The 26,559-nt window shown below is 43.7% G+C and overlaps 1 protein-coding gene and 1 long non-coding RNA gene across 2 annotated transcripts in view; both read left to right on the top strand.

The window, feature by feature from the left end:
* The window catches only part of LOC310764837, a 392,409-nt gene that overhangs the window by 260,590 nt on the left and 105,260 nt on the right, over positions 1 to 26,559 (top strand). The gene's annotated exons all lie outside the window — the stretch shown is intronic.
* Positions 520 to 25,080, top strand: CBLN4 (cerebellin 4 precursor). Its single transcript, XM_083619229.1, has 3 exons — positions 520 to 1,501; positions 12,211 to 12,327; positions 23,471 to 25,080. The coding sequence occupies exons 1-3, from the start codon at positions 1,211 to 1,213 to the stop codon at positions 23,666 to 23,668; spliced, it is 606 nt and encodes a 201-aa protein (XP_083475355.1). The 5' UTR covers positions 520 to 1,210; the 3' UTR covers positions 23,669 to 25,080.

The raw sequence follows: 26,559 nt of genomic DNA, 5'->3' as shown, positions 1-26,559 counted from the left end.
AAGCCTGTTCCAAAAGTGGGAGAACACTGGAACTCCGTATTACTTTTGTATGACACAGGGCATTTTGGGGATGTTTTACCAAGAAGCTGAAGATTTTTAAGTGTAATGTTCCTCATCTATTTTTAAATGAGATAGACGGTGTGCGTGCTTCTCTTACGCATGCTACGTATTGCAGAGCACCACAGTTTGTGTCTCATGGAGTGCAAGCTATTCTGCAGTCCTGAAAGGGTTAATTTGCCTGCCTGGCTGTTGTAGTCCTATAAAGACCTCCCTGATCATTGGGTCAATATTTTAAATGCTTGCCACAATATATATATATATATATATACCTAAGGCACGTAGCCAACGTTTCATTGGGGGTTAAATCGTCCTGTTCTGCACTCTCCAAAATATTCTATTTGTTTTGTTTGGGGTGGGGGTGGGAGTTCTGTCTGGGACGACATTCTAGGAGGGCAATCCTGGGGAAAGGCTCTTAGACGCACAAAGCTTAAAATGCAGCGGGGTGTGCGGAGGAGAGGGAGAGGGGAAGAGAGAGGGCTGGGCGTGCTTCTGTGTGCCATACGCTGGGGGGGGGGGGAATTGTGGTGAAGAGCGAGGGAACTCCGCTTTTTGCAAAGCATCCTGGCAAATGAGCTCAGCCAGCAGTGCCTGAGCTAGCGTAGAGGGCAAGCTCCTGCCGTCAGGAGCTGGGCACGTCTGCCCAGATTCCTGCAGGACAAGAAAAGGAGACAGGCTCGCCATGCAACGAATCATGGCTACGTCAAATGTTTTTATTTCTTCCTGATCTCTCTCTCTCTCTCTTTCTCTTTTCCTCTCTTTCATCAATAATTCACCTTAGGGCTTCCCCCCCTCTCTGCTCCTTGTGGATAGTGGAGGGGGGGTTGGACCGAGAAGAACAGGGTTTTTGGGGAGTGCTGATTTTGTCCGGGAGGTTATTTCCAAGAGCTCTTTAAAGGACCAAAAAAAAAAAAAAAGGAAGAGGGAAGACTGACTTTTTTTTTGCTGGAATTGCTGGAAGAGTGAAAAAGAGGAAGATTTCGCTGCTGGTGCGCCGGGTAGCGGGTGTGCTTTCTTCTCCCCCTTTCCCCCCCAACTGCTGGTAGGGCTGCTACCGCTAGCTTGGTGTGTAAGCGTGGAGAGAGGAGGAACGAGAGGCGTCGCTGGGGCGCTCCGAGCAAGGCTTCGCTGTCCGCCTCTCTTGGTGCTGAACATGGGCGCTTCAAGCAGGGCGCTGTCCGTGGTGCCTACCGTCCTCCTGGCGTTGGCGCTTCCCACTTTCCCCGTCTGGGCGCAAAACGACACGGAGCCCATCGTCCTGGAAGGGAAATGCTTGGTCGTGTGCGATTCCAACCCGGCTACCGATTCTAAGGGATCGTCTTCTTCTCCTCTGGGGATCTCCGTACGGGCTGCTAATTCCAAGGTTGCTTTCTCGGCAGTCAGGAGTACCAACCACGAACCTTCCGAGATGAGCAACAAAACCAGGATAATCTACTTCGATCAGGTAATATAGGAAGTGAATGAATGCATATTCTTTCTTAAAAGGCAGGACATTCTCATCATTTCCCCCTGCCAGGAGGTTAAGAAAAAGAGCGAGAGAAGAATCGGTCAAAGGATGAGTAGTTTTGATCAAGGGAGGAGCAATTTTTAAAATATATAGAGAGAAGAGTTATCATTTGGGAAAGGGATTCGATTAGAAGTGGAGTGGCGAGGCAACCGGTCATGAAGCTGAGACGAGATCAGTTCAGGGGAGGAGGTGGGGATCAACAGGTGGGAGTCGATCTGTGAACTCTTTAATGCTCCTTTACAAGCAGTGGGCTGAAACTTACCAAGTGCCATTGGAAACTCTCGGTCAATAGGCTCATCTCCTTCCAACCGACACTTCCTTGCCTATCCAATGAAGTTTGATGGCCATTCCACTTTACCAAGCAAAAATGCATTTGCACATTGTAAGTCTTTGGATTGAATTAATCATAAGGCTGTAACCAGGAAGACGCAGACTGCTTTTCTCTGAGAATACAGCAGTTTGTTTTACTACTTATTGATTTAGATTCCTACCATTCCACTCTCTTATAACTCATGCAGGGTTAGTTACATAAGTTTCCAGAGTTCAGTATTCAGAAATGACAGTCACCTACTACCTAAAAGTTTGCATCCTTATGAAAAAAAGGTATGATGTTTAAACAAGGTCTGTGTATCTGAGATTAATGAAGGAAGACCAGACTGCTCAGGAATGCATCCAGTTTTAGATTATTTGCAGTCACTGGTGATGGTAGTCACCAATGCAGAGACCTTATTGTTTCTGCACTCTTGTAGCCCAGTCCTGAGAATATTCACCCAGAAGTAAGCCTCGCTGTGGGCATGATAAGTGTGCATAGGATTACAGCCTTCCAGCTCAGATGATTTGATACCTGAAGGGAAAGTGTGGGGATTTTTAAGATTCTAAGGAAGGGCATTGTGTGCAGTTGAGGTGAATATGTCCAAATATCCTATCTAACTCTGTGGGATATTCCTGTTTGCTTTCCAGCCACCTTTTCACAGCAGTCCAAACCTTTTATCACTTTATAAAGTGTCAAAATCCGTAAGTGGAATTTAGGCACCTCTCGTAACCCAAAATCTATTCTGGTGCAATCACATTGGCATGTATATAGCAATCAAACACGGTCAGGTAACAGAGGAATATGGAGGCAGTCCTTTGAAAGATCCACTGCACCTTTAGTGTATCACTGCAGAATGTTGCAATATTGGAAAGACACCCTGTTTCACTTTTCCCTGACCTACCTCTCGGAGACAAACACCAAACATACCCTCTGTCCAGGCATATGATCAACGGTTAGACAAAACAAAAAGAGTTATTCATCCCCGCTCCAAAGTAAGGTCTTGCATTGTCAATGTTAAGTCATTTATAAATAAGAATGAATCCTTTAACAAAGAAAGATTTTTTAAAACAACAACAACACACTTTATATTTCAGCTGTCTATGAGATAATGCTACTACCTTTTTTAAAAAAAGTCCATTTGTTTTAATGCAAGAGTTTAACATGTGTGTCAGTTTCTCCCATTAAAATCTATATGATATACAAGAGTGCAGTTTGGGCTGGATCAGATCCATATGTATTTTTAAAAGAAAGAAAGAAATGGTGGTGGAAGGCATTGTAATTATGTTGTGTCAGCTCCAGTTTGAAATGTCTCTGCCTTCTTGGGAATTGTTTAATACTCTACCCTCAGCTATTTCCTCTATCACCCCCTTCTGATTATGTATGATAGCAGGTGCAATAGCCTATCTTTGCAAATATTAGCGCAGTGGGTTAATTAAGCCCCAGGAAGTTACTCTTTAGTCTTTCACAGCATATTCTTCAGAGAGCATGATGGATCTTCACTCTCTCCCATGACTACAAAGAGTCCTGGGAATATTGTACCTTGCTCAAGTCGCACTGCCATTAACCTTTTCAAGATGCCAGGAGACAGGTGGATATGTAAGAGACATGGAAATGGCCAGGGCACCAGACAGCTGCCTGTATCTTTTGAAAGGGAGTGCAAGGCAAGATACAGGGCTTTTCTCCCCCTTAGGTACAGGTTATGAGCCTTGAATTTTAAAAGTGTTCGTGCCCACCCATCACTTGTGCAGAACCTAAAAGTGTGATGCAATTAATTTCTCCTCTTCCTACTATGTTCTTTGCTTCCTGCTTTCTTGTGAGAAACTACCCACTCACCTCTCATGCCTTCACATTCGTTCCAATCAAGACTGAGCAAGGAGCCAACATATGTTGTGTGATATATGTGAAGACATTGTTTTTCCTCAATTGCCACGACAACTGGAATCCATCCCCACACTAACAGATCTGAAAGCGCATTTATGTTTGGAAGAAATTCCAGCCAGTTTCAGCTGGCAGTGGCAAAGCTAACTAAAACCGACTTTCCATTGAACTCATGCAAATGTACTTAGGACTGAGGTGTAATGGGGTGGTGGGAGGGAATGACAGATCACTTTCACCAGTATAGTGTGTGGCTGACAGCAATGCACGTAAAAGGGTATGTGAGCTGCCTCCTAAGAATGACCAAGGTGCAACTCCCGTAAATATTTCCCCTGGACTTCTGCAGAGTCAGAAATGTGATGAAGCTGCCTTTGACTGTTTCACGTCAACAGGCCATCTAGCTCAGTATGGTCTGCCCAGACTGCCAGCAGCTCTCATGGCACAAAGGCCATGACTCAGTGGCAGAGCATCCTCTTTGCATGCAGGTCACGGGTTCAATCTCTGCCATCTCCAGGTAGCTCTGGAAGTGTCCCCTGTCTGAAGCCCTGGAGAGTCACTGCTAGTCAGATCAGACAATACTTTTAAAAATATAATATTAATTCTTGCATTTCCCAAAAATATTACAAAAGTACAAGTATATAAAATGTGTAACATGAATTTCCCATCTCCTCCTAAATATGCCATGTAGACAGTTCAGAGTAGACAGTGCTGAGGTGGACCATTGGTCTGACTCTGTATAATGTCAGCTTCCTATGTTCCTATGTCCCTTCCAGTCGTCCACAAAAGATGCTGTAGATGGGGCCTCAGACTTTAGGTTTAAAACATATATTGCTACCATTTCCCCCTCCTCCTCTTCTACCTCTTCCTTTTCATCTTCTCAAGAGTATTATCAATATACTATGATGTCATCAGTGTATAACGAGAACTTCACAGGGTAGCATACACACATTGGAACTTCTCCAAGGAGCTTACAATATAAGAAGAGGAATAACTGTAATACTTCACATTGGTTGCAGTCTTCAGGGCCAGTCCTACCATTAGGCAAAATGAGGTGGCCACCTCAAGGAGCATGTGCTGGGCATGCAGCAAAAGGGGTGTGATGCAGAAACATACTATACCTCATAGCAAATATTTTATCTCTGGCCCCACCTCAGTTCTTTCAGTTTTGGAATATCTTATCCATAAATTTATGGAAAGAGGAGGCAGGCAGCATAATACAGTGGATTATGTTTTTGCCATCTACTGATTTAAATGATCATGTTCTTTTATAGCTAATTATCTTTGAGTTAGTGGTATTATGCATCTTAACTTGGAGTGGAGGGCACCATTTTCTTCATTGCCTCAGGCTGCAAAATGCCTTGGGTCAGTCCTGATAATCCGTACAACAACCCTGTAGGGTAGGTAGATCAGCACAATCACCCCCATATTGCAGGTGGGAGGCTGAGTAGAAAAGTGTGCCCCTGGCCATTGGATGAGCTTTTGGCAGAGGTGAGATTCCAACCAAGGAATGCATGAATCACTGCTCAGTTTCTTACCTTCTCACTATATTGCTATATTACACTGACAATGTGATCCGATTCATGTGTACTTAGAAGTAGTGCCACTGAGTTCAATGCGGTTTACTTCCAGACAGGTGGGCATAAGATTGCTGCCTCAGTTGGTGAGGGGGGGGGGAGCAGCAGGGAGGGAAGAGAAGTATGGCTAACAAGTGAGGAAAGTGAGCAAATACAACTAGAGAGCCAGTATAGTGTAGTGGTTAGAGAGTCAGACTAGGGCCTGTGAGACCAGGGTTCAAGTCTCCACACAGACTTTGGGCCAGTCACTGTCTCCCAGACTATTCACCTCACAGGGTTGTTGCTGAGGATTAAATGCGGAAAGGGAAAACCATTATTATGCTGGAAGCCACCCAGAGTGGCTGGGGCAACCCAGTCAGATGGGTGGGGTATAAGATAATAATAATAATAATAATAATAATAATAATAATAATAATAATAATAATTGCTGCTGCTACTACATTGTACTCCATGGAGAAAAAGATGGGGTATAAATGCAATAAAATGAATAAGGAAGGTAAAAGAAAGTACTTCTCTAGCCAGCTCATAGTTTGCTCCCACGAGAAGCAGTGGTGGCCATCAACTTGAGTGGCTTTAAAAGAGGATTAGACTCTTATAGCCCACCAATGGCTACTGAGCCTAATGTCCATGTTCTGCCTCTACATTTAGAGGCAGCAATGCTCCTGAATACCAGTAGCTAGAAACTGCAGTTGGGCAGAATGTTGTTGTGGCTCTGGTTGGCCACTGTGAGAATAGGATGCTGGACTTGATGAGCCCTTGGCCTGATCCAGGAGGCTCTTATTAGGTTCTTATATGTACCTAGCCATCATTTGAGCAGAGTCCGAGCAGTAAGGAGTTAAGACAGGGCTGAGGGACTGGGGGCTCTCCAGACATGGACTACAGCTCCCATCATCCGCATCCTTTAGCCCTGCTCACTTGGAATGATGGGATTCAAAGTCTGGAGAGCTGCACTCATGAGCGCCATCCCTGAGTTAAGCTCTAGACTTCATGGGAAGGTGGATTTTAAGGAGGGTCTTGAAGGAAAAGGGGGAGGTGACATTACTTTGAAATTCAATGAAATCATTCCAAGCAGTTTTACCACTGAATCGTGGTCACTTCCTCTGTGGCTAATAAGTAGCCTGCCTCCCAAGTATGTGAGATCTAATTAAAAAAACAACTGAGTCGATTTTCATCACTTCTTTAATTTTAAATTGAGACCAACAAAGAACAAGAACATTTCATCAAGAAAGATTCCTAGTATGTGGTGGGAGATACCCTAGAGCAAATTCCAGGGTTGTTGTTGCTGTTGTTGCTATTTTAAGAAAATATGCTTTTATTAGAGATCAATGAAAGAGGCAGATAGAGATAGGCCTATCCTAAGCTCAGGAATTAAGTACTCAAAGTGGGCATGCCAGGTGCCATGTCAGTATAATTTCATTGGAGCGGGGAGTGCGGAACCTGTGGCCCTCTAGATATGGTTGGGCTGCCTGCTCCTCCTCAGTTCCAGCCAGCATGGCCATTGATGAGAACTGTTTAGCAACATCAGGAGGACCACATGTTCCCCACCCCTGTTACAAGTGCATTTATGTAAACTATTACTGAAACATTTTGGGATCTGATGCAAACAGGCCTCCTGAGACCACTCAGGTTGATAAGCTTGTGTTGATTTTACAGCACATGTTTATTATAATGCTCCTAGATCCAGTTTGATCTCAGTTGTCCTCAACTGCAGATCTGCAGACAGTCTTAACAGATTTTGGACTCACAGCTGTCCATGGAGGTACAGGTCAATTCTATGTCCAGGGCAGCTGTTTACCAGCTCCATCTGGTTTGCAGGCTGAGACCCTACCTGCCCGCAGACTGTCTCACCAGAGTGGCGCTAGTTATCTCCCGCTTGGGCTACTGCAATGTGCTCTATGTGGGGCTACCTTTGAAGGTGACTCAGAAACTGCAATTAATCCAGAATGAGGCAGCTAGACTGGTGACTGGGAGTGGCTGTCGAGACCATATAACACCAGTCCTGAAAGATCTTCATTGGCTCCCAGTACGTTTCTGAGCACAATTCAAAGTGTTGGTGCTGACCTTTAAAGTCCTAAATGGCCTCGGTCCTGTGTACCTGAAGGAGCGTCTCCACCCCCATCATTCAGCCTGGACACTGAGGTCCAGTGCCGAGAGCCTTCTGGTGGTTCCCTCGCTGCGAGAAGTGAGGTTACAGGGAACCAGGCAGAGGGCCTTCTTGGTAGTGGCGCCTGCCGTGTGGAACGCCCTCCCAGCAGATGTCAAGGCAAGAAGGAACCATTTGATGCTGTATTGTTTTTAATATTTGGTCGGAAGCCACCCAGAGTGGCTGGGGAAACCCAGCCAGATAGGCTGGGTATTAATAATAATAATAATAATAATAATAATAATAATAATAATATGACAAAACAGGGTGCCTTTTCTGCATGAAACAGTTTCTTTTTGAACGGCCACTGTTGTCTGGGGGGAATGTTGTTTTGGGGAAACAACCCCATCATGTGCTGGGTGCCAAATATTAATAGTTTTTCTTTTATTTTTTAAATCTGAAAGAATATCTGAATGCAGGGATCAGTTTTGGAAGCGGTGGAGTATTTCACCCTGTCCAACAGGCTAGCTGTGCTAGAATTATAGGTGGCTAGAGGAGCTTAATGGCCTTATCATCTGAGCTGCCACCCCCAGGGTCTGGGGACCATAATATGGTTAAAACTGAGACAAGATAAGAGTGAAGCTTGTGGGTTTCATTAGCATGCCCACCTCTTCTCTCGTAATTTGAGCACTAATATTATGAAAGAATTTACCCTCAGATCCTTTTCCTGGAGCCAGACTGAAGACCCTAGGGCTAGTCAGTGATTTCTCCAGTTTAGTTCCACAATCCTGAACACATTGACCCATGATTCAGCAAAGTAACTTTCCTAAGAAGGATGCTTTGATCGATGCCTACAGAAAGGAAAAGGACCCTGAGTGTTTATAGATCTTTGCCTGTCACCTCCATAGTCAGCCGTGGAAGCCATGCATATACACTGGGGAGGTTTTGTACTGCAATTCAGATCAAGATTTCTCCCTCCCTCCCTCCCTTTTCTTAATTGCCAACCAAGAAGCGCTAACATCAACAATGTGGATAATAATAAAACACAACAAAATCCACAATTAAAATGAAACAGAATGCTGCAAAGCAACCAACAAAGCACCTCCCACAACCTCTTCCAAGCCCAGCTTATGCCTAAGAAAACAAATAGTTTTCTTTAGTGGTGGTTCAAATGTTTTGAGAGGGAGGAGGCATCCTAACCTCCATAGGAAGAACACCTTAAATGGTCCAGTTGTGCTCCTTTGTAGTTTAAAGCTGGGTAAAACAAGGGCTTCATTTGATGATATAAGGGCAGGGGGAGATATGTACAAGAGCAAGTGATCTCAAAGTTATGCAAGGATATAAAGGTAAAATCTTGAACGATATATGTACACACATGCCCCATTTTGATCAATAGGTTTGCTTTTCCAGTTATAAACTGCAGCCCAAAGCCACTTATTGGGAAGTACACTTCCTTGAGATCAATGAGGCTAATTTTTAAAGGCTGTGTTTAGGACTGAGAAATAAATTCCATTAAAATCAATAGGTCTCACACATGCCTGACTTTCTGTGGATTGGACCCATTTGTAACACAACCCAGCCATTCCCAAAGCTACCCAAAGAAAGGCCAGGATTTATGTCTGCACGAGAAATAAGGGGATCTTATCTTTCTGTAGTTGACTACACCTGCAGTCTCCTTAATGATCATTGTTCCCTGTGCTCCAAAACCCATTGCTTGCTCTGATATACCTGTGAAGTTCCTGCAGAAATGGCCTTTCCCATTCAGTTCCATGAAATAATAATAATAATAATTATTATTATTATTATTATTATTATCCCTTTGGAAGCACAACTGCCCTTTCCATTCAAGCTCTTTTAAGTCAAAGCACTTCAAATAAATCCCTGAATCCCTTTGTTTACGGGGAAGCCAGCTAATTGGGGCTATTCTATGAAAATAAGTGCTCCCATGGCTCAAGTGTACTATTACACAGAGTGTGGCTTGGACTTACGCATGCAGCTCACACCAGGCATATATATGATGTCACAAGTGCATCATTTGATATGTGCGAACACTCTGTGTTGCAATACAGGAAAGGAATGCATGTGCAGATTTCAATAAGGGCATGGCAAGACTGTGTGAAGAAGACAGATGTGTGTAATGCCTGGTAGACATGTGATGGATGGCACATTATGCACATACATAGCAGTGTGTGCACGCATGCACACCAATACCCCCTGCACATCTAGTACTTTTACCACACTGGAGATCATCCAAATTGGCTCTGTACTCCACTGGACATCGGAAGGTCTTGCTTCCCAATAATCACACTGCTTTTCCAATCTGGAAAGTGGTTGGAGGTGGGGGTGGTATTGTGGTGATGGGCATGCAAGGGCTATTGTGGGGATGTTCCTGCAAACCAACCAATGTGGGATGGAGATAGTAGGGGGGCATAAAAGCCCAGATCCTAACCTCATCTACCTCTTTGGATCCTTATTGATTTCCACTCATCTCTCCATATATATAAAATAATAAAAATATAATAAGAATTTATTATTTATACCCTGCCCATCTGGCTGGGTTTCCCAGCCACTCTGGGCGGCTCACAATAGAATATTAAAAACATGATAAAACATCAAACATTAAAAGTTTCCCTAAACAGGGCTGCCTTCAGATGTTTTCTAAAATCAGGCAGTTGTGTATTTCCTTGACATCTGGTGGGAGGGCGTTCCACAGGGCAGGCGCTACTACCGAGAAGGCCCTCTCCTCCTTGCAGGGAGGGAACCACCAGAAGGCCCTTGGAGCTGGATCTCAGTGTCCAGGCTGAACGATGGGGGTGGAGACGCTTCTTCAGGTATGCTGGGCCGAGTCTAGCTGCCACATTCTGGATTAGTTGTAGTTTCTAGGTCACCTTCAAAGGTAGCTCCAGGGTAGTCCATGGATCAGATTGCCATAAAGGAAACAGTTACCCCCACACCTATTCAGCGCTGTGTTTTTTGGGTGGTGGTGCTACTGGCAACTAGTGTGTGGTGACATATACCAAATAGAACAGGTTGGGCACAACAGCAGAGAACGTGGGCAGCATCTTTTGAGCATAACATTATGGCTATTAGATGTGCCTAATTTTTTGTAGCAGCACTGTTACTTACCTGTGAGACTTGTACTCAAAAATATATATCCATAAATAGACATAAAAGAAAGAAAGAAAGAAAGCAAAAGCCTGATGGTGAAAGGAGATTCCTTGACGTGCCCCCAGGGCTTTCTGACCTATATACACTCAGAGTTGTGGATATAGCAGTCGCTTTGCTGCTTTGCCATGTCCTGCCATGGCCTACTAGCTGGGGCTTAGATTTTCTTGTTAGATCATTCTTTTACAAGTTTGCCATAATTTTGAAAATCTCCCATGCTGTATTTAAAGTTATGTCCCTAGTGAACCCGATGTGCAAGGAGCTCACTTCTTTACTCTGGGTATGGACCATCGACATCTAGCATCAGGACATAATTGGTTTGAGGAGTATGCCCTAATTGTAAATATTTGCACGGGCAGATCGTCCTGCAGTGTCAGAAGCATTGTGCTGCATCACTGTAATGCTGGTGTAACATCATGCCTTTGTGTTGCTGATGCAGCTGTCGGCAATCCATGTGCTCTGCTTTGCCTACCTGGCTACTGTGGTGGGGCTTACATCACCAGAATTGTGCTGCAAAACAGATTTTAAAAACATGAGCTGCTTCCCCTCACTATGATGAGGTGGCTTAAAATTCTGCAGTACTTAAAACTCAGCAAGAGCTTTAGTGGAACGAAGGAGCTGTTCAGTTTGCAGGATACAGCCTGTGCATTGTGGACCTTATCCTGGCAAACTCAAAAGCAGGCCCATTTGACCTGAACTAACAGGCCTTCCAAGGGACGCGGGTGGCACTGTGGGTCAAACTTGCCGATCAGAAGGTCGGCGGTTCGAATCCCCACGACGGGGTAAGCTGCCGTTGCTCGGTCCCTTCTCCTGCCAACCTAGCAGTTCGCAAGCACGTCAAAGTGCAGGTAGATAAATAGGTACTGCTCTGGCGGAAAGGTAAACGGCATTTCCGTGCGCTGCTCTGGTTCACCAGAAGCAGCTTAGTCATGCTGGCCACATGACCCAGAAGCTGTATGCCGGCTCCCTCGGCCAATAAAGGTTGATGAGCACCGCAACTCCAGAGTCGGCCATGACTGGACCTAATGGTCAGGGGTCCTTTACCTAACAGGCCTTCCAAGTGTCCCTATTTTCCAGGGATGCCCCTGATTTAGAGATGCCGTCCCAGTTTCAGATTTGATCCCAGAATGTCCCACCTTTCCTTAGGATGTCCCTATTTTCATTGGAGAAATGCAGGAGGGTATGGAGTTATCTGACCCCTGAGATGTCTGAAGGCAATCCTATATAGGGAATTTAAAAAAACCCTGTTTAATATTTTTATATATGTTGGAAGAGGCAACCCAGTAAGATGTGTGGGGTATCTATATTAAAATTATCATTATGGAATGGCATGTCCCTATTTTCATCGGAGAAATGTTGGCGGGTATGAACTAAGCATGCACAGAATTGTAACCTTAAAGAAAGGATGTCTAGGACAGTTTAATCTTGCTGGGGAAAATATTTCTTACGTCTGGAAATCTTAATTTTATGTACAATAAATTAGTATAAATAAATATTGGGGTTAAAAACTAACACCTTGGCTTTAGATATGTAGGCACAGTGAGAAATCTTGTGTCTGTTGCAAATTAATTATATTTTCACCCAAGAACACAGAATGCTTCCATTAATTCTTATTTCCTCTCTCTTTAATTTGTAGATCCTAGTAAATGTGGGGAATTTCTTTACGCTGGAGTCTGTCTTTGTAGCACCAAGAAAAGGAATTTACAGTTTTAATTTTCATGTAATTAAAGTCTACCAGAGCCAAACAATCCAGGTATGTTGATTCAAAAAATCTGTTGGAACACATTTGTTAGCATTTCATTCCTTCCTTCTCCTCTTCCCCATTTCCCTAAAAATATATATATAGATAAATGGATAATAGCGAAAATCCATTTTCTATTGTAAATAGAAATAGTTTAAATGCACCCATGTTGATGAGTTAGGAAACAGCAAATAGCTCAACTTGGCCAATAGCAAATGGATTTCAGTGACATTTTAAGATAACAATGTTGCTCACCAGTTCAAGATACGGCCTTGAGAGTTCAAAATAAAGAGAGTGCTTGCATTCTAATTATGTGCTACAACTTTTCTGTGAATCTCACATTGGGGACTGTTGGAAGTAATTTCATGATAATAAATGCTACGAGCACAATGAAAGGAAGCATGCATTTGATGTAAAAGCATAAGAACAGCTTTCTGGATCAGGCTAGACACATCTAGTCCCTTGTCCAATTCAATGGCCATTCAGATGCGTCTGAGAAGCCCATGAGCAAGATCTGAGTGCAACAGTGAAATCAGTAGGACTAAAAAGTGACTGGGTTTTACCCAGCCCTGCCCCTTTGTGAACAGAAGGGCTCTTTCCATTCACAGAAGGAACTGGAATATGGTGGAGTCTACATAATGGAAGAAGGATGTGGGGAAACAATTCCCCTTTGGCCCTAAAGCTTGGAGTGCTATTACAAAGGACTCCTTTCTGAGGGACACAGAGTATTGCAGGTGGCGCTGTGGTCTAAACCACTGAGCCTCTTGGGCTCCTGCCAACCTAGCGGTTCGAAAGCATACCAGTGCAAATAGATAAATAGGTACTGCTGCGGCAGGAAGGTAAACAGCACTTCTGTGTGCTCTGGCTTCCGTCATGGGGTTCTGTTGCGCCAGAAGCAGTTTAGTCATGCTGGCCACATGATCAGGAAAGCTGTCTGTGGACAAACGCCGGCTCCCTCGGCCTGAAAGCGAGATGTGCACTGCAACCCCATAGTCGCCTTTGACTGGACTTAACCATCCACGGGGTCATTTACATATTATCTTATATTGCAGAGGGAGGGTGGGATTCATGAAAGCCACTTCCCTTTCCCCTCTCTCCAGTGTGAGCAGAACTGTGCTGCTTTGCCTATATACGTCTTTGCAGAAGGGCTCGTCAGCAGTAAATCAGGTCAGGCTGGTGATCATACTTCTCCTCTCAGGGTGCAGAGATGATGCAGGAATGTAGAGAGGGATCTATGGACTTGATGATGATGAAGAAGAAGAGTTTGGATTTGATATCCCGCTTTATCACTACCTTAAGGAGTCTCAAAGCGGCTAACAATCTCCTTTCCCTTCTTCCCCCACAATAAACACTTTGTGAGGTGAGTGAGGCTGAGAGACTTCAGAGAAATGTGACTAGCCCAAGGTCACCCAGCAGCTGCATGTGGAGGAGCGGGGAATCGAACCCGGTTCACCAGATTACGAGTCCACCACTCTTAACCACTACACCACACTGGCTCTGATGAGGCATTAGGAGGAGGAAACCTGGGAGAATGAAGAGAGTGAGAAAGAGATGGATTGTGGAAATGCATTCCATCCCATTTGCAGAGAGAGCAGTTTGGGGGAACAGAGATAATTTATTATTATTTTGCATTTATAGCCCACCTTTTCCTCCAAGGAGCTCAGTGTGCAATCCTCCTCTTCGTTTAATCCTCACAACAACCTGTGTGGTAGGGCTAGGCTAGGAGGCAGTGACTGACCCAGTGTCACCCACTGAGATTTATGGCCAAGTGGGGATTTGAACCCTAGTCCCCCGAGGTCCTATCAGGACACAGGTGGCGCTGTGGTCTAAACCACAGAGCCTAGGGCTTGCCGATCAGAAGGTTGGCAGTTCGAATCCCCGCAATGGGGTGAGCTCCCATTGCTCGGTCCCTGCTCCTGCCAACCTAGCAGTTCGAAAGCACATCAAAGTGCAAGTAGATAAATAGGTACCACTCCGACGGGAGGGTAAATGGTGTTTCTGTGTGCTGCTCTGGTTTTGCCAGAAGTGGCTTAGTCATGCTGGCCATATGACCTGGAAAAACTGTCTGTGGACAAACGTCGGCTCCCTCGGCCAGTAAAGCAAGATGAGAGCTGCAACCCCAGAGTCGTTTGTGACTGGGCTCAACTGTCAGGAGTCATTTACCTTTACCCCCAAGGTCCTAGTCCAACATCCTAACAAGTTCCTTCTAAAGCAGCATCCAAAGAAAGGTGAGAGGAGAAGAGCATTTTGGAATGGGGAACCCTCACATTTTGAGCAAGTGAGAATGCAACCAGAAACATATTGAAGTCAAGGCCTGAGAGGAAGAATCCTAGTGGCAAGCCTATGGCAGGAGATTGGTGGAACATCAGGAAAGTAGGAGAAGGAAGGTCTCCTCACTTTAGCAGTCTGATGTTGGCGTGATGCTGGCCTCAGTCACATAGCCAGCCTTAGAAACCAGTCCCACCTTCTCTTGGTTTCCTGTGGGACACCCCTTTCCCCTAGGGCCTAGTATCATGTGGGAATAATCAATCACTCCAAGGGGCTGTGTAGGATTTTTTTTGGCTACCCCCACATTAACTAATTTGTATTTGTTGATTTAGAAAGATGTATAGGCCACCTGATCCCAAACTCTCAAAGCGATGTTCATAATACAATGATGGATTAAAAAACCCCCCATCTAAAATCCACAAAGCTGTTTAAAAACCCCCAGCATATGCTAGATAATTTTCAGTAAAACACAGAAAGAATCAGTTAAACCTTTAAAATGAACACGGATTACTTAATGACACATCTGAATAGGATATAAAATAAAGTTTGCAGCAATGTGCCTGGAATGTACCTTTTTTTTTTTACCTACTCCAAACTGGCAAATATTAAGAAGCTGGATTATTAGTCTGACTGATCGATGCGTGCACCTGATCGGTTGCTCGGGCTGTATCCAGTTGGCTTGGGGGCATTTCCACTTTGCAGAGCCAGTTGGGATGGCTTTGTGAATTAAGTATTTGTTGGGTCATGCTGGCATGGGGTGTAGGCACAGATTCAGATATGGTCAGCTGCACCACCAGGACTCACTAGCTCCCTGCTGAGATGCGGTCAGTCATTTTGCACTCTGCACACGCTCAGAAACACTGGACCCATAACCTGTTTGTGTTTGAAAAAGAAAAAGTTCTGACCTCCTTTTTACTCCTTTACCTAGTCTTCAGACCTTAGTTGGCACAAAAGAGTCTTTGAGAAGAGTGTTCTTGCAGAGTATTGCTACTTTTATTCTTAAAAAGTCTTCTTCTCTAGCCACAACCGACAGCTTTTTTTTTACACACAACCAGCTTTTTACCATCCAACCAACCCACACTCAACACTAACACCGACCACTCTATATATACAGGTACAATTTGGTGAAAGGTTGCATGAGTCATTATAGGCCGTTGACTCATGCTGACTTAGTTCTTTTAGCATTAAAGAAACAGCGGCCAATTTTTAGCCGTGGCAGCAACACCCTGAGACCCCTGGAGGGTGAAGGGGCCGGTTTATCTCTCACCTCATTGTACCCTTGGGTTGTGGAGCATTGTCAGCACCAAAGGTTGACTAGTGTGAGTGGTGGTGAACATGCCCCCTCTGCTCAGGTTCAAGTCTTTAATAATAATAGACCTAAATGGGGGACCCTTCCAAAGAAAAAACAGACCAGCGAGAACTGAGCATGCTCAGTGGCCATGGAATTTTGACTCGTGGTTGTTGATTTTTGTTGCGGAGGGGACAGAAAATATGGGGAGTGGAATGGAATGGAGCGTTTGGAATCTTTATCAGCAACAGTCCATGCTGCAACATTTTGTTGCCTATGCCACTTGTACTTCTGAATATGAGAAGCTGAAAACAGGCACTGCTTGCACAGAATGTCTGCATACATCTGGTGGACCACACTGATCAAAAGAGGATGCTAGGCTAGATGAGCCTTTGGACTCACCCAGCAGAGTTCAACTTATTGTCTTCCCATGCTTACCATTTATAGTAGTATAGCTGCTGGCGCTCTCTCTCTCTCTCTCTCTCTCTCTCTCTCTCTCTCTCTCTCTCTCTCTCTCTTTTCCCACTATCCTCATCCCATGTAGAACCTCCAGAACAGCATGTAGGGGGAGGAGAGTGGTCCTACTCTCAAGTAAGCTGAAATGCTTCCCCTGAAGGAACAATTGCCTTAGTGTGACATTGAATTCCTCCCATTTTACTTTCCAAAAAGCAGATTTTTCCTCTACTGCAAAAATAAAAATCCAAAATGGATCCTGCTTTCTGAATGGAGGGGGTTGGGGCTGATGGGCATGGCTTGTGAGGCATTTGCTTTGTGCCACTAGCCTCTGGCCTTCCCATTTGCAAGCTCAGTTCAGAGGAGACTGCAGATTGAGCTGATGGTCCTTAAACATCTCAGCAGATTGAGATGCTGCTGCTGAGTCAAGGCACTGCCCATGAACAGCCATCATTGGCTGCAAACAAAATGTCATCATGGCAACCAGGTTTGGCGTAACACAACAACTGCCGCATATATGACTCAGCTAGACTGGTAAATAAAAAAGCGATTTATATGCATTGCATGTGCGATATAATATTGTGCCACCAGATGGCAACGTGGAGTCCCATTTTTCGCTACCTGTTTTCCCTGTTTAAATTTGCAACAATTTAAACTGAAATGCTTCTTCTATGTGTCTAGATCCCGCCTATATAGTTTCCATTTGAATCTCCTATACTCCCTCAAGATTGGAATTCCAGAACTCTGGGCATTAAACATATGTGTGTGTGTGTGTGTGTGTGTGTGTGTATGCTGCAAAAGGGCACATGCTCATAATACCAACATTGATTGGTTGGAGGAATGCAAGGGGCGTGGCTACAGCCATGGAGCTTTTCTCAGTTTGGATACAACCTGCTTGCAGAATAGAAAGGGAGATCTCACACCCACTCGCTGCCAACAGCAACATGTGACCAAAGGTGCCAGGAGTCAGCTGCAAAATTTAAAAAGATCAGATCAGACAGCAACTACACCACTGTAAACTGTAAGTGGAGAAAGCCCCATCCCCATGTTCTTAAAATGTCCTTTTATTTTAATAGGATTTTAAACTCCATTTCAGGCAAACCTCTCAAAACATGGGTGGTGTCATATACCTTATAGCACAGGATGAGACCAGGCACCTGCTTGTGCATTTGCTTTGTTTTGGCCCATGGCTATCAAGGATGTTTACGAAGCTTTGCTGATATTCCAAGTGATGGGTGAAAGGCTAAAAGAAAATCCCAGCTGCCCGGGTTGCTGAAATTTCATTGTGTTCTTTGGTGCAAGATTAAAAGCCCCTTTGCACTTCTCTTTTGGTGCCTTTCCAGACTATGTAATGCGCACACTGAAATCATGCTCAAAAGCATCATAAATACCAGCTATGGGAAGACCTCGTGCCCTTGCTGTATTCAGGCAATTGCCTCATTTGGAGAAAAGAGCAAGATTGCTTAAGATAAGAATGTGGAGATGTCTCTGCGAAAATGAATGGTCACGTGCAGCGTATTTTCTTCTGCTCTTGCCAAGCCTATCTCTGGCTCACTGAATATATTGCCACCGCAGTGTGTGATCTATTTCCACGTCATCTAGTCTCCTGCTGCTCCAGTAATGTTTAAATATGGAGGGAACAGTTGTTAGAATGGTATGGCAGTGACTCATGAAATCATAGAATTGTACAGTTGGAAGGGACCCTGGGGCACATCTGCTCCAACACCCTGCAATGCAGGAATCTCAGCTAAAGCATCCATGACAGATGGCCCTCCAACCACTGCTTTAAAACCCCCAAGAGAGCCAGTGTGGTGTAGTGGTTAAGAGCGGTAGTCTCGTAATCTGGGGAACCGGGTTCGCGTCTCCGCTCCTCCATATGCAGCTGCTGGGTGACCTTGGGCTAGTCACACTTCTTTGAAGTCTCTCAGCCCTACTCACCTCACAAAGTGTTTGTTGTGGGGGAGGAAGGGAAAGGAGAATGTTAGCCACTTTGAGACTCCTTAAAGGGAGTGAAAGGCGGGATATCAAATCCAAACTCCTCCTCCTCCTCCTCTTCTTCTTCTTCTTCTTCTTCTTCTTCTTCTTCTTCTTCTTCAAGGAAGGAGAGCCCACCACCTTCTGATAGAGTCCATTTCACTGTTGAACAGCTCTCACCATCAGAAAGTTCTTCCTGGTGTTTAGTGGGAATCTCTTGTAACTTGAAGCTATTGCTTCAGGTCTTACCCTCTGGAGCAGGAGTAAAATGCCTCCTTGCTGCTGTTTACAGCCCTGATTGGCTAGGGCGTTGTCCTTTTTTTTTTTTTTTGTTATTCCTTGTCTTTCCTACACATCACATAGGCCAGGGTGAGCTCCAGAAGTCACTGAACTACAACTCCCATCAGCCCCAGGAAAGAAGGCTGATGGTTTACAATGATGGGAGGGCACAATATCGGTTTATCCCCAGGTTCTGTGACCACAACACTTTAGCAAAGACCTTCCTGTCACACCTTCAGCTAGTTAACACACATTAAGCACATTGTGCCATTAAGCAATGGTTTCCACTCAAGCCTGCAGTTCTCACATGCACCCTGGACTACTGCAATGCGCTCTACGTGGGGCTACCTTTGAAGGTGACCCGGAAACTGCAATTAATCCAGAATGCAGCAGCTAGACTGCTGACTAGGAGTGGCCGCCGAGACCACATAACACCGGTCCTGAGAGATCTGCATTGGCTCCCAGTACGTTTCCGAGCACAATTCAAAGTGTTGGTGCTGACCTTTAAAGCCCTAAACGGCCTCAGTCCTGTATACCTGAAGGAGCATCTCCACCCCCATCGTTCAGTCTGGACACTGAGGTCCCGCTCCGAGGGCCTTCTGGCGGTTCCCTCATTGCGAGAAGTGAGGTTACAGGGAACCAGACAGAGGGCCTTCTCGGTAGTGGCGCCTGCCCTGTGGAACACCCTCCCTTCAGATGTGAAGGAAATAAGCAGCTATCTTATCTTTAAGAGACATCTGAAGGCAGCCCTGTTTAGGGAAGTTTTTAATATTTAATTATATTTAATATTGTTTTTAACACTTGATTGGAAGCCACCCAGAGTGGCTGGGGAAACTCAGCCAGATGGGCGGAGTATAAATAATAAATTATTATTATTTTAGGAACATATACAGAGCACTACTTGTCCCTGTCCTCTCAGCCACACCTTTTCGGTGCTGAGGGCTTGAGTCATAACCTCCCAGGTCTGAAGGCCTGAGTAGATGATGCAGGTGTGCCCCAGAAAAGTCATGCTCTCTGCTCTCAAAGAACCACAGTCCTGGTTAGCAAACTTCAAGGATCCTCACACCCTTCTTAATGCATCTCAGTGCTCACTGACAATGATGCTTTGCATACTCTTCCTTCACTGTCCCAGTGTTTTGACCCTAGGTTACTTAGAGGTCAACACAGTCTATACTACTTGCCAATTGCTTCCAGATGCCACCTCTGCCAACTTTTAGATGCCCAGCTAAGACTTTTCTGTCTACCCAGGTGGCCAGTTAATCAATGTTGTCTCCTACAGTGTGCTTATTTTTTGGTGTGGTGGGTAGGAATTGGTCTTTACTAATTTGGGCCTTTTATGTATTTTGATTTAAATTTGCTCTGGTTTTAATTTATTTTTATATGCTGCGTTTATTTCCAACCACTTTGACTCTTTTCCAGCTGGAAAAAGTTTCAAAAAGTGGCAACCAAAATGATCAATGGGTTGTAGCAACTGCCTTATGAGAAAATGTTGTTACATCTGAGTTCTTTAAGAAATCTTGGCTGAGTGCCACCTAGCCCTATGGCTGGGGTTTTTTTGTGTGTGTTTTTTTAATTCAATTAGTTGTAAACCTTCTTTTGACACCTTATATTATCAGCTCCTGTCAGTTCAGGTTAGTGCTGAGCTAAAAGCTTTCACAAACATTTTCACCTGTACAGGTGAGTTCATCTGGCCAACATCTGCAGTGAAGGTTGAATTTGTGCATCTTCACTGAAATTGAATGCTTCTTTTAACTATTGCTAATTTTACCCTGCTAATAAGTTATGCTAACTTTATCTTGCAGGAAATCTTGCTGGTTTCCTGCTTCTGTTGTATTTAAATTCTTTTAATCTTCTTCTTCTCATTTCTATATATTTTTGGCATTTGCTCCCTAATTTTCTTCTGGGTTTGTCTTACTGTAGGTTTACATTCTATTTGCCTGAATTCTCTCATTTTCACCAGCCTTCCATTTTGTAATGTGAGCTTTCTCACCTTTTAGAACTTACAGCTAATTTTTGTGCCTTTTCAATGTAATTCACAAAAGTATCCTTTTTAGGATTGTTTTCGAAGCTGTGCTATACATTTTATTTGAACTTCTGTTATACTGCATTAAAATAGTACCCATGCTCCCTTGAGAGATTTTACCCTTCTGACATTACCTTTCAGTTTCCTCCTAGCTAACCTTCTCACTTTTGACAATAAAAGCCCCCTTTTGGAATGAAATATGACTCTGTTGGATTTTCTGGGCAATTTTCCAGTCATATAATATGGTGAACTTGGTAGTGCTGTATTCACTGTTTCCAGGAAGTTCAACAGTGTTTATAGCTTCTTGTACTGCTCTGGGAATAATTTAGGATTAAATCAAGTGTCATTTCCTTTGTAGCTGGCTCCATGACTCAGTGTTGGTAAAGGCACACTCATTCATTATAGCTAAAACTCTTGGGCACTGTCCAATTTAGAGCTAAGCATGTTTAAGCCTATTTATTTGCCAGCTTGCTGTGACACAAATTTACAATTAGCCAGTCAATCTGAGAGTAATTGAAATAATCACTTGTTAGTACATTTTCTACTTTGCCCTTCCCCACAGTTGAAGAACAGAGGAAGCATCCTTATATCAGGCCAAGCCATTGGTCCACTCATATAAGGAATAGCCAATAACTCTGTATGTTATTGGACTCCAGCTCCCATAAGTCCCAACCAGCTAAGCCAATGATCAAGGATGATGGGAGTTGTAGTCCAGCAATATCTGGAGGGCACCATATTAGCTACCCTGATCTAAATCAGTATTATTGACTAGGGATAGCTTTCTAAGGCAGAGTTAACCAATACTGTGTGCTCCAGAGGTCAATGGACTGTGACTCCTAACACATTGGCTGGGTTTGATGAGAGTTGTAGTCTAACTATATCTGAATGGCACCACATTGGCCATCCCTGCCCTAAAATCCCAATCAGAGGTCTTTCCCACTGCCTGATCCTGCTAAGAAGATATGCTTACTTACTTACTTCGCCAAACCTTTATTAGGCATTACAAGAATAGGCCATCATAAAATAGCCATATATGAAATTTTAAAATATATACAAATAAACAGCCATGTAAAATATGTACTAATGAGGATTTTCATTGGAATTTCTTCCTGCTAATTAGTGCCATTCACCACTCTAAGAAGATACCATTGACAAAAACTCACCCACCCTGGTAGTTACTTCCAGGTTACTGTCAGACAGATAGAATCTTATATTTTCATTGTGCCGTGATGTTAGACTACCCCAAAAAGGGATAGCATGTGTTTGCATAGCTGGTTGTACAATGGACAGTAGAAAAGAATATGTTCTACAATGTCCGGCATGTTCAAAGAACACCCACAAGGCCTATCTTTTCTGGGGATGTTTGAATATCTGCCCTTGAAAAAAGCTGAGGGGAAAACGTTCAGTCGTTGGACTGGAATTATTAATTTTGAGATATAAGTGACCCTGTTATCTGTCATATTTAAACCATAGAACCTGGGGGAGCACATTTTATTTACAGCTGACTCGGTGTTTCATTTTTCAATGTCCCTTAATCGGGTTTGAATATTGCGATAAATATATGGCTCACTTGAATTATACAAGAGTTCCAAGTCAATGCCAATAGATCTGATTTTGCTATGTAAGAGTTAGAACCATCTGGATTTATAAGAGTCCTTAAGTAAGAACAAGATATGCTAGGAGCCGAACTTGAGATCTTCTTCATGTAAATCAGGTGATGCACTGCTGAGCTATTGTGCCAACCTTCTGCTTTTCATTTCATTCTATATCCCAAGATCCTTATTAGAGTTTTGGTTAGAGTGATTTGATTGTATGCTCCAGCACAAACTTACCTTGGCACCTGGGATCATTCCTACCCTCATGATTCTGTAGATAAGCTTGTTTCACTGAAGATTTCTACTTGGGAAGTTTTTAATTTTTGACATTTTTGCTGTGCTTTTATTATGCTGCAAGCTGCCCAGAGTGGCTGGGGCAACCCAGTCAGATGGGTGGGGTGTAAATTAATAATAATAATTATAATCATAATTATAAATGTTTTGAACACTTTGCTGTCACCTCCAGAATAACATAGTGTGTACATGTACCTTACTTTATTTCAACGACCCACCAGGTTTCTCATTTACTATATTCTCTTTTAGGGCCCATTTACACAATGCATTTAAAACATTTTCATATCGATTTTGGCTTCCCTTCCAAAATAAAAAGAACTGTAGTTTGTTAAGGGTGCTGAGAATTGGTAGGAGACCCCAATTCCCCTCCCAGAGCTACAATCAGCACAGCGGTTTAATAACCAACCCCTCTTCCTTGGGAGTTATGAGAATGGCAATTCTATGAGAGCAACAGGTGTCTCCAAACAGCTACAGTTTTTTTGGGGGAAAGCTATGAATGTTTATGGGGACGCGGGTGGCGCTGTGGGTTAAACCACAGAGCCTAGGACTTGCCGATCAGAAGGTTGGCGGTTCGAATCCCCGCAACAGGGTGAGCTTCCGTTGCTCGGTCCCTGCTCCTGCCAACCTAGCAGTTTGAAAGCACGTCAAAGTGCAAGTAAATAAATAGGTACTGCTCTGAAGGGAAGGTAAACGGCATTTCCGTGCACTGCTCTGGTTCACCAGAAGTGGCTTAGTCATGCTGTGCACATGACCCGGAAGCTGTACGCCGGCTCCCTTGGCCAGGAAAGCGAGATGAGAGCTGCAACCCCACAGTCGGCCACGACTGGACCCAATGGTCAGGGGTCCCTTTACCTTTACCTTTATGAATGTTTATAATGGTACAATATACGTACTTTAAATTTATAGTGCAGATGAGGCCTTAGTATCAGAGACTCTACTTTTGCCATTTGGCAATTTTTCAGCAATTTTTCTCTTTTGTAGGTTAACCTGATGCTCAATGGAAAACCGGTCATTTCTGCTTTTGCTGGGGACAAGGATGTCACTCGTGAAGCTGCTACAAATGGAGTCCTACTTTATCTAGACAAGGAAGACAAGGTTTACCTGAAACTGGAGAAAGGTAATCTGGTTGGTGGATGGCAGTATTCTACATTTTCTGGCTTCCTGGTCTTTCCCCTGTAAGGTCGATTTCTCCATGACATTCACCCAGGTGTGGACCAGTCATTGCTTCTGTTCTCCGAAGATCATCTTCTCATCCTTTGGATTGATGTTTTCTTTCTTGGTTTCTCATGGGTGAATATGGATTCTATTTATGGCATTTGACCCTTTCTGAACTCCTTTGAGATTTCACCGAATTTTGTGTGTTTAAAATACGGTGCATTTGGATTACGACCTAAAGCAGACAGTAAATATCTATGCTTGATGTTGCCGAAAAAAGCTGCCTGCAAGATTTATTCAGAATTCCTTTACTGGACATATGGGATTTGTGGGAGAAGTGGATCATTATTGTTGTCTCTCCCCCTTCCCCCAATTATATTTTTAAAAGACTGGCAACCAGGTCTATAATTTAAGAATCTTTGAGTTCAGTCTTCAATCAAGATTAATACATAGCTGCCAAAGAACCGTTCATTGATATATTAGTTATATCATGTCTTTGTTCCCCTCGCTCTAAAAATTAACATAAATCCATCCTGTTCAGTTGGGAAGGAATAGATAATGGTTATTGATAAGTGATTGACTTCATTACTCCTCTTTGTACAGTGTGTTGGATGATTCACTTAGATGTTTTCCTTCAGATAATGTATCTCAAAGAGGACCACCCGACTGAAAGTCTGTAGGTCACAGTTGGATGTTATTTGCACATGGATGGAGTTTATATTCTGCGGAAAGTATTTTCTAGTAACGGGAAGAGATTATCATGCTAACAAAAAAATGCTTACCAGGGTTAAATGGGATCATTTTGGCAAAGCTCTGCAAAACAGCCTTGCTCTATAGGAAAATTACACTTGTTCTTCACCTTTAATTAACATGATTGATAATAACCACTTTATTAAAAAACCGAAGGGATTTGTTCCTTAGACACAGCTAATTCATTAGTCGGAGATGGAAATGCTCCCCTCTTGTTTTTAATTATGTCTGTTTCTCAAGCCTTCTGTTGTATTTTGAGGTATCATCTGGTTTTGCCTTAACTCCGCAAATGTATATATGATGATAGATATTGTGGGCATTGTCCAGGCAAAGTTAAGCATTTTTACAGCTCAGTCCCAGGCACATGTACCTGGAAGTTAGTCCCACGGAGTACAATGGGACTTACTCCCAGGTTAGTGTATATAGAATTGCAGTCCTATTGATCTCAATGGGGGAGGTTAAAGTGTGCAGTTAATTCTTCCACTAACATCAATAGGTCTTAACTGTGCTTAGCTTTGACTGCACTGAGCCTCATTTGTTTAGCAAATATTCAATCCAAATAGCCGGTACCTGAACTTGGTGCAATATCTTTTCTGTCTTTTTGTAAAGGCCATATGAATTCATAAATTTATTTATTATGTTGCTGTTACATAATAAAAGTTAATATATGTTAGTGTATTTTTTTTTAATCCTTGGGCTTCTTGAAAAATATTGTTTTAAAACGGTATCAATTAGAATTATTTTGTGCAAGATAAAAGAACAACTCTAGGAAACAGCTGAGATTTTCCACTCCACTCTGTCAAATTCCAGAAAGCAAATCAGCATGCAATCAAAGCAACTAAAATTTTATAGCTCACAAAGACCCACTGGCTGGTGAACTGTTTGACAGTCTTCTAATTGTACTTGCCTGTGCAGCAGTTCTGTTCATTAAAGCACCATGAATCCACCAGGGGTAGGGAAATGGGGCAGAAGGATAATAACTTAAAAAACTTGGACAACAAATGACACAACAAGGGTCAGTTCCAAGTAGAGATCCTGGAGAGAAGAGCCAGAACTTCATATGTGTATGGGATGACCCACCACTTCTCCTTCCCCAAGGTAAGTGTTGTTGTTTATTGCTTTGGGGTAGAGAAAGTGGAGGCAGAGGCAGTGGTGGTGGCCCCATGGCTTTGGTGCATGTTCTTCTAATATGCTTGAGAAAGCCTTTGATGTATCTGACTGGTATATACTTGAAAAACTCCAAGTGCTTTCAGAGTTAATGAGAAAGGGCAAGAACTCAAACTTCCTCACAATCTCTTAGCTTAACTGACCTCACAGTATTCTTGTGACGGAGATGGGGATCATGCATACTGCTCTAAGGTCTGTAGAGGAAGGGTGAACGTGTAATAGATGGAAAAGAGAAACCATGCATTCAAATTTTGCTTTCATACTTCCTGCCACTCTAAGTCTCCACCCAGCATGGGCCAAGCACTCATAAACCCATAAGCCTACCATAGCTGTCAACGTTTCCCTTTTTAAAGGGAAATTCCCTTATTCCGAATAGGATTCCTTGCAAGAAAAGGGAAAAGTTGACAGCTATGATTAGCCTACTGAGAAGATGACAATGAGGATTTGAATTTAGATTCCACACTTCCACCCAAAGGAGTAGCAAGGTTGGATTTTCTGCCTCATCGTCAGCTCCCCCCCAAATGCTTCCTCTACAGCAGCCTTGGTGAATAGGAGGTGCTGCTGTTCTCCTCCCACCTCTAAGGAGGAAATGGTGGAGACCACCCTCTGGGGTCTCCTGGGTTCTACACCTGCCTGGCCCCCTTTCCTGCCCCCGATGGCCTTTGATTCCCACTTCAAGCATCAGGTAAGGTTGCTTTGATTCCTTCCCTTGTTTCACTCATCTCTTCTTCCCTGGCCGGGGTGGGGTGTGGGCACCATTTTGTGGCTTGCCTCAGGTGGCAAAATGTTTTGGGCTGGCCCTGTTGTGTGGTGTTCACATGTCCTATGGTCAGCAGAACATTTGCATAAGCTTGACCTTATGGACTTAAGTAGTACTGTAGCTCAGATCTTCTAAGCGTAGTGACCAGAGTGATAGGCACAGAGTTGACAGGGACTATACTCCAGAGTTCCTGCCAACCTAGCAGTTCGAAAGCACGTCAAAGTGCAAGTAGATAAAC

Source organism: Podarcis filfolensis, assembly GCF_964270895.1.
Source record: "Podarcis filfolensis genome assembly, chromosome: 6".
Lineage (NCBI taxonomy): Eukaryota > Metazoa > Chordata > Lepidosauria > Squamata > Lacertidae > Podarcis > Podarcis filfolensis.
Note: the sequence above shows the minus strand (reverse complement) of the source record. Positions and strands in the feature narration are given on the sequence as shown.

What these genes read in the sequence shown, in the direction of transcription:
- CBLN4 (XM_083619229.1), top strand. Translation starts at nt 1,211, where the DNA reads ATGGGCGCTTCAAGCAGGGCGCTGTCCGTGGTGCCTACCGTCCTCCTG. An exon ending in GGATAATCTACTTCGATCAG is followed by an intron (nt 1,502 to 12,210) that starts GTAATATAGGAA and finishes TTTAATTTGTAG; the next exon opens with ATCCTAGTAAATGTGGGGAA. An exon ending in ACCAGAGCCAAACAATCCAG is followed by an intron (nt 12,328 to 23,470) that starts GTATGTTGATTC and finishes TCTCTTTTGTAG; the next exon opens with GTTAACCTGATGCTCAATGG.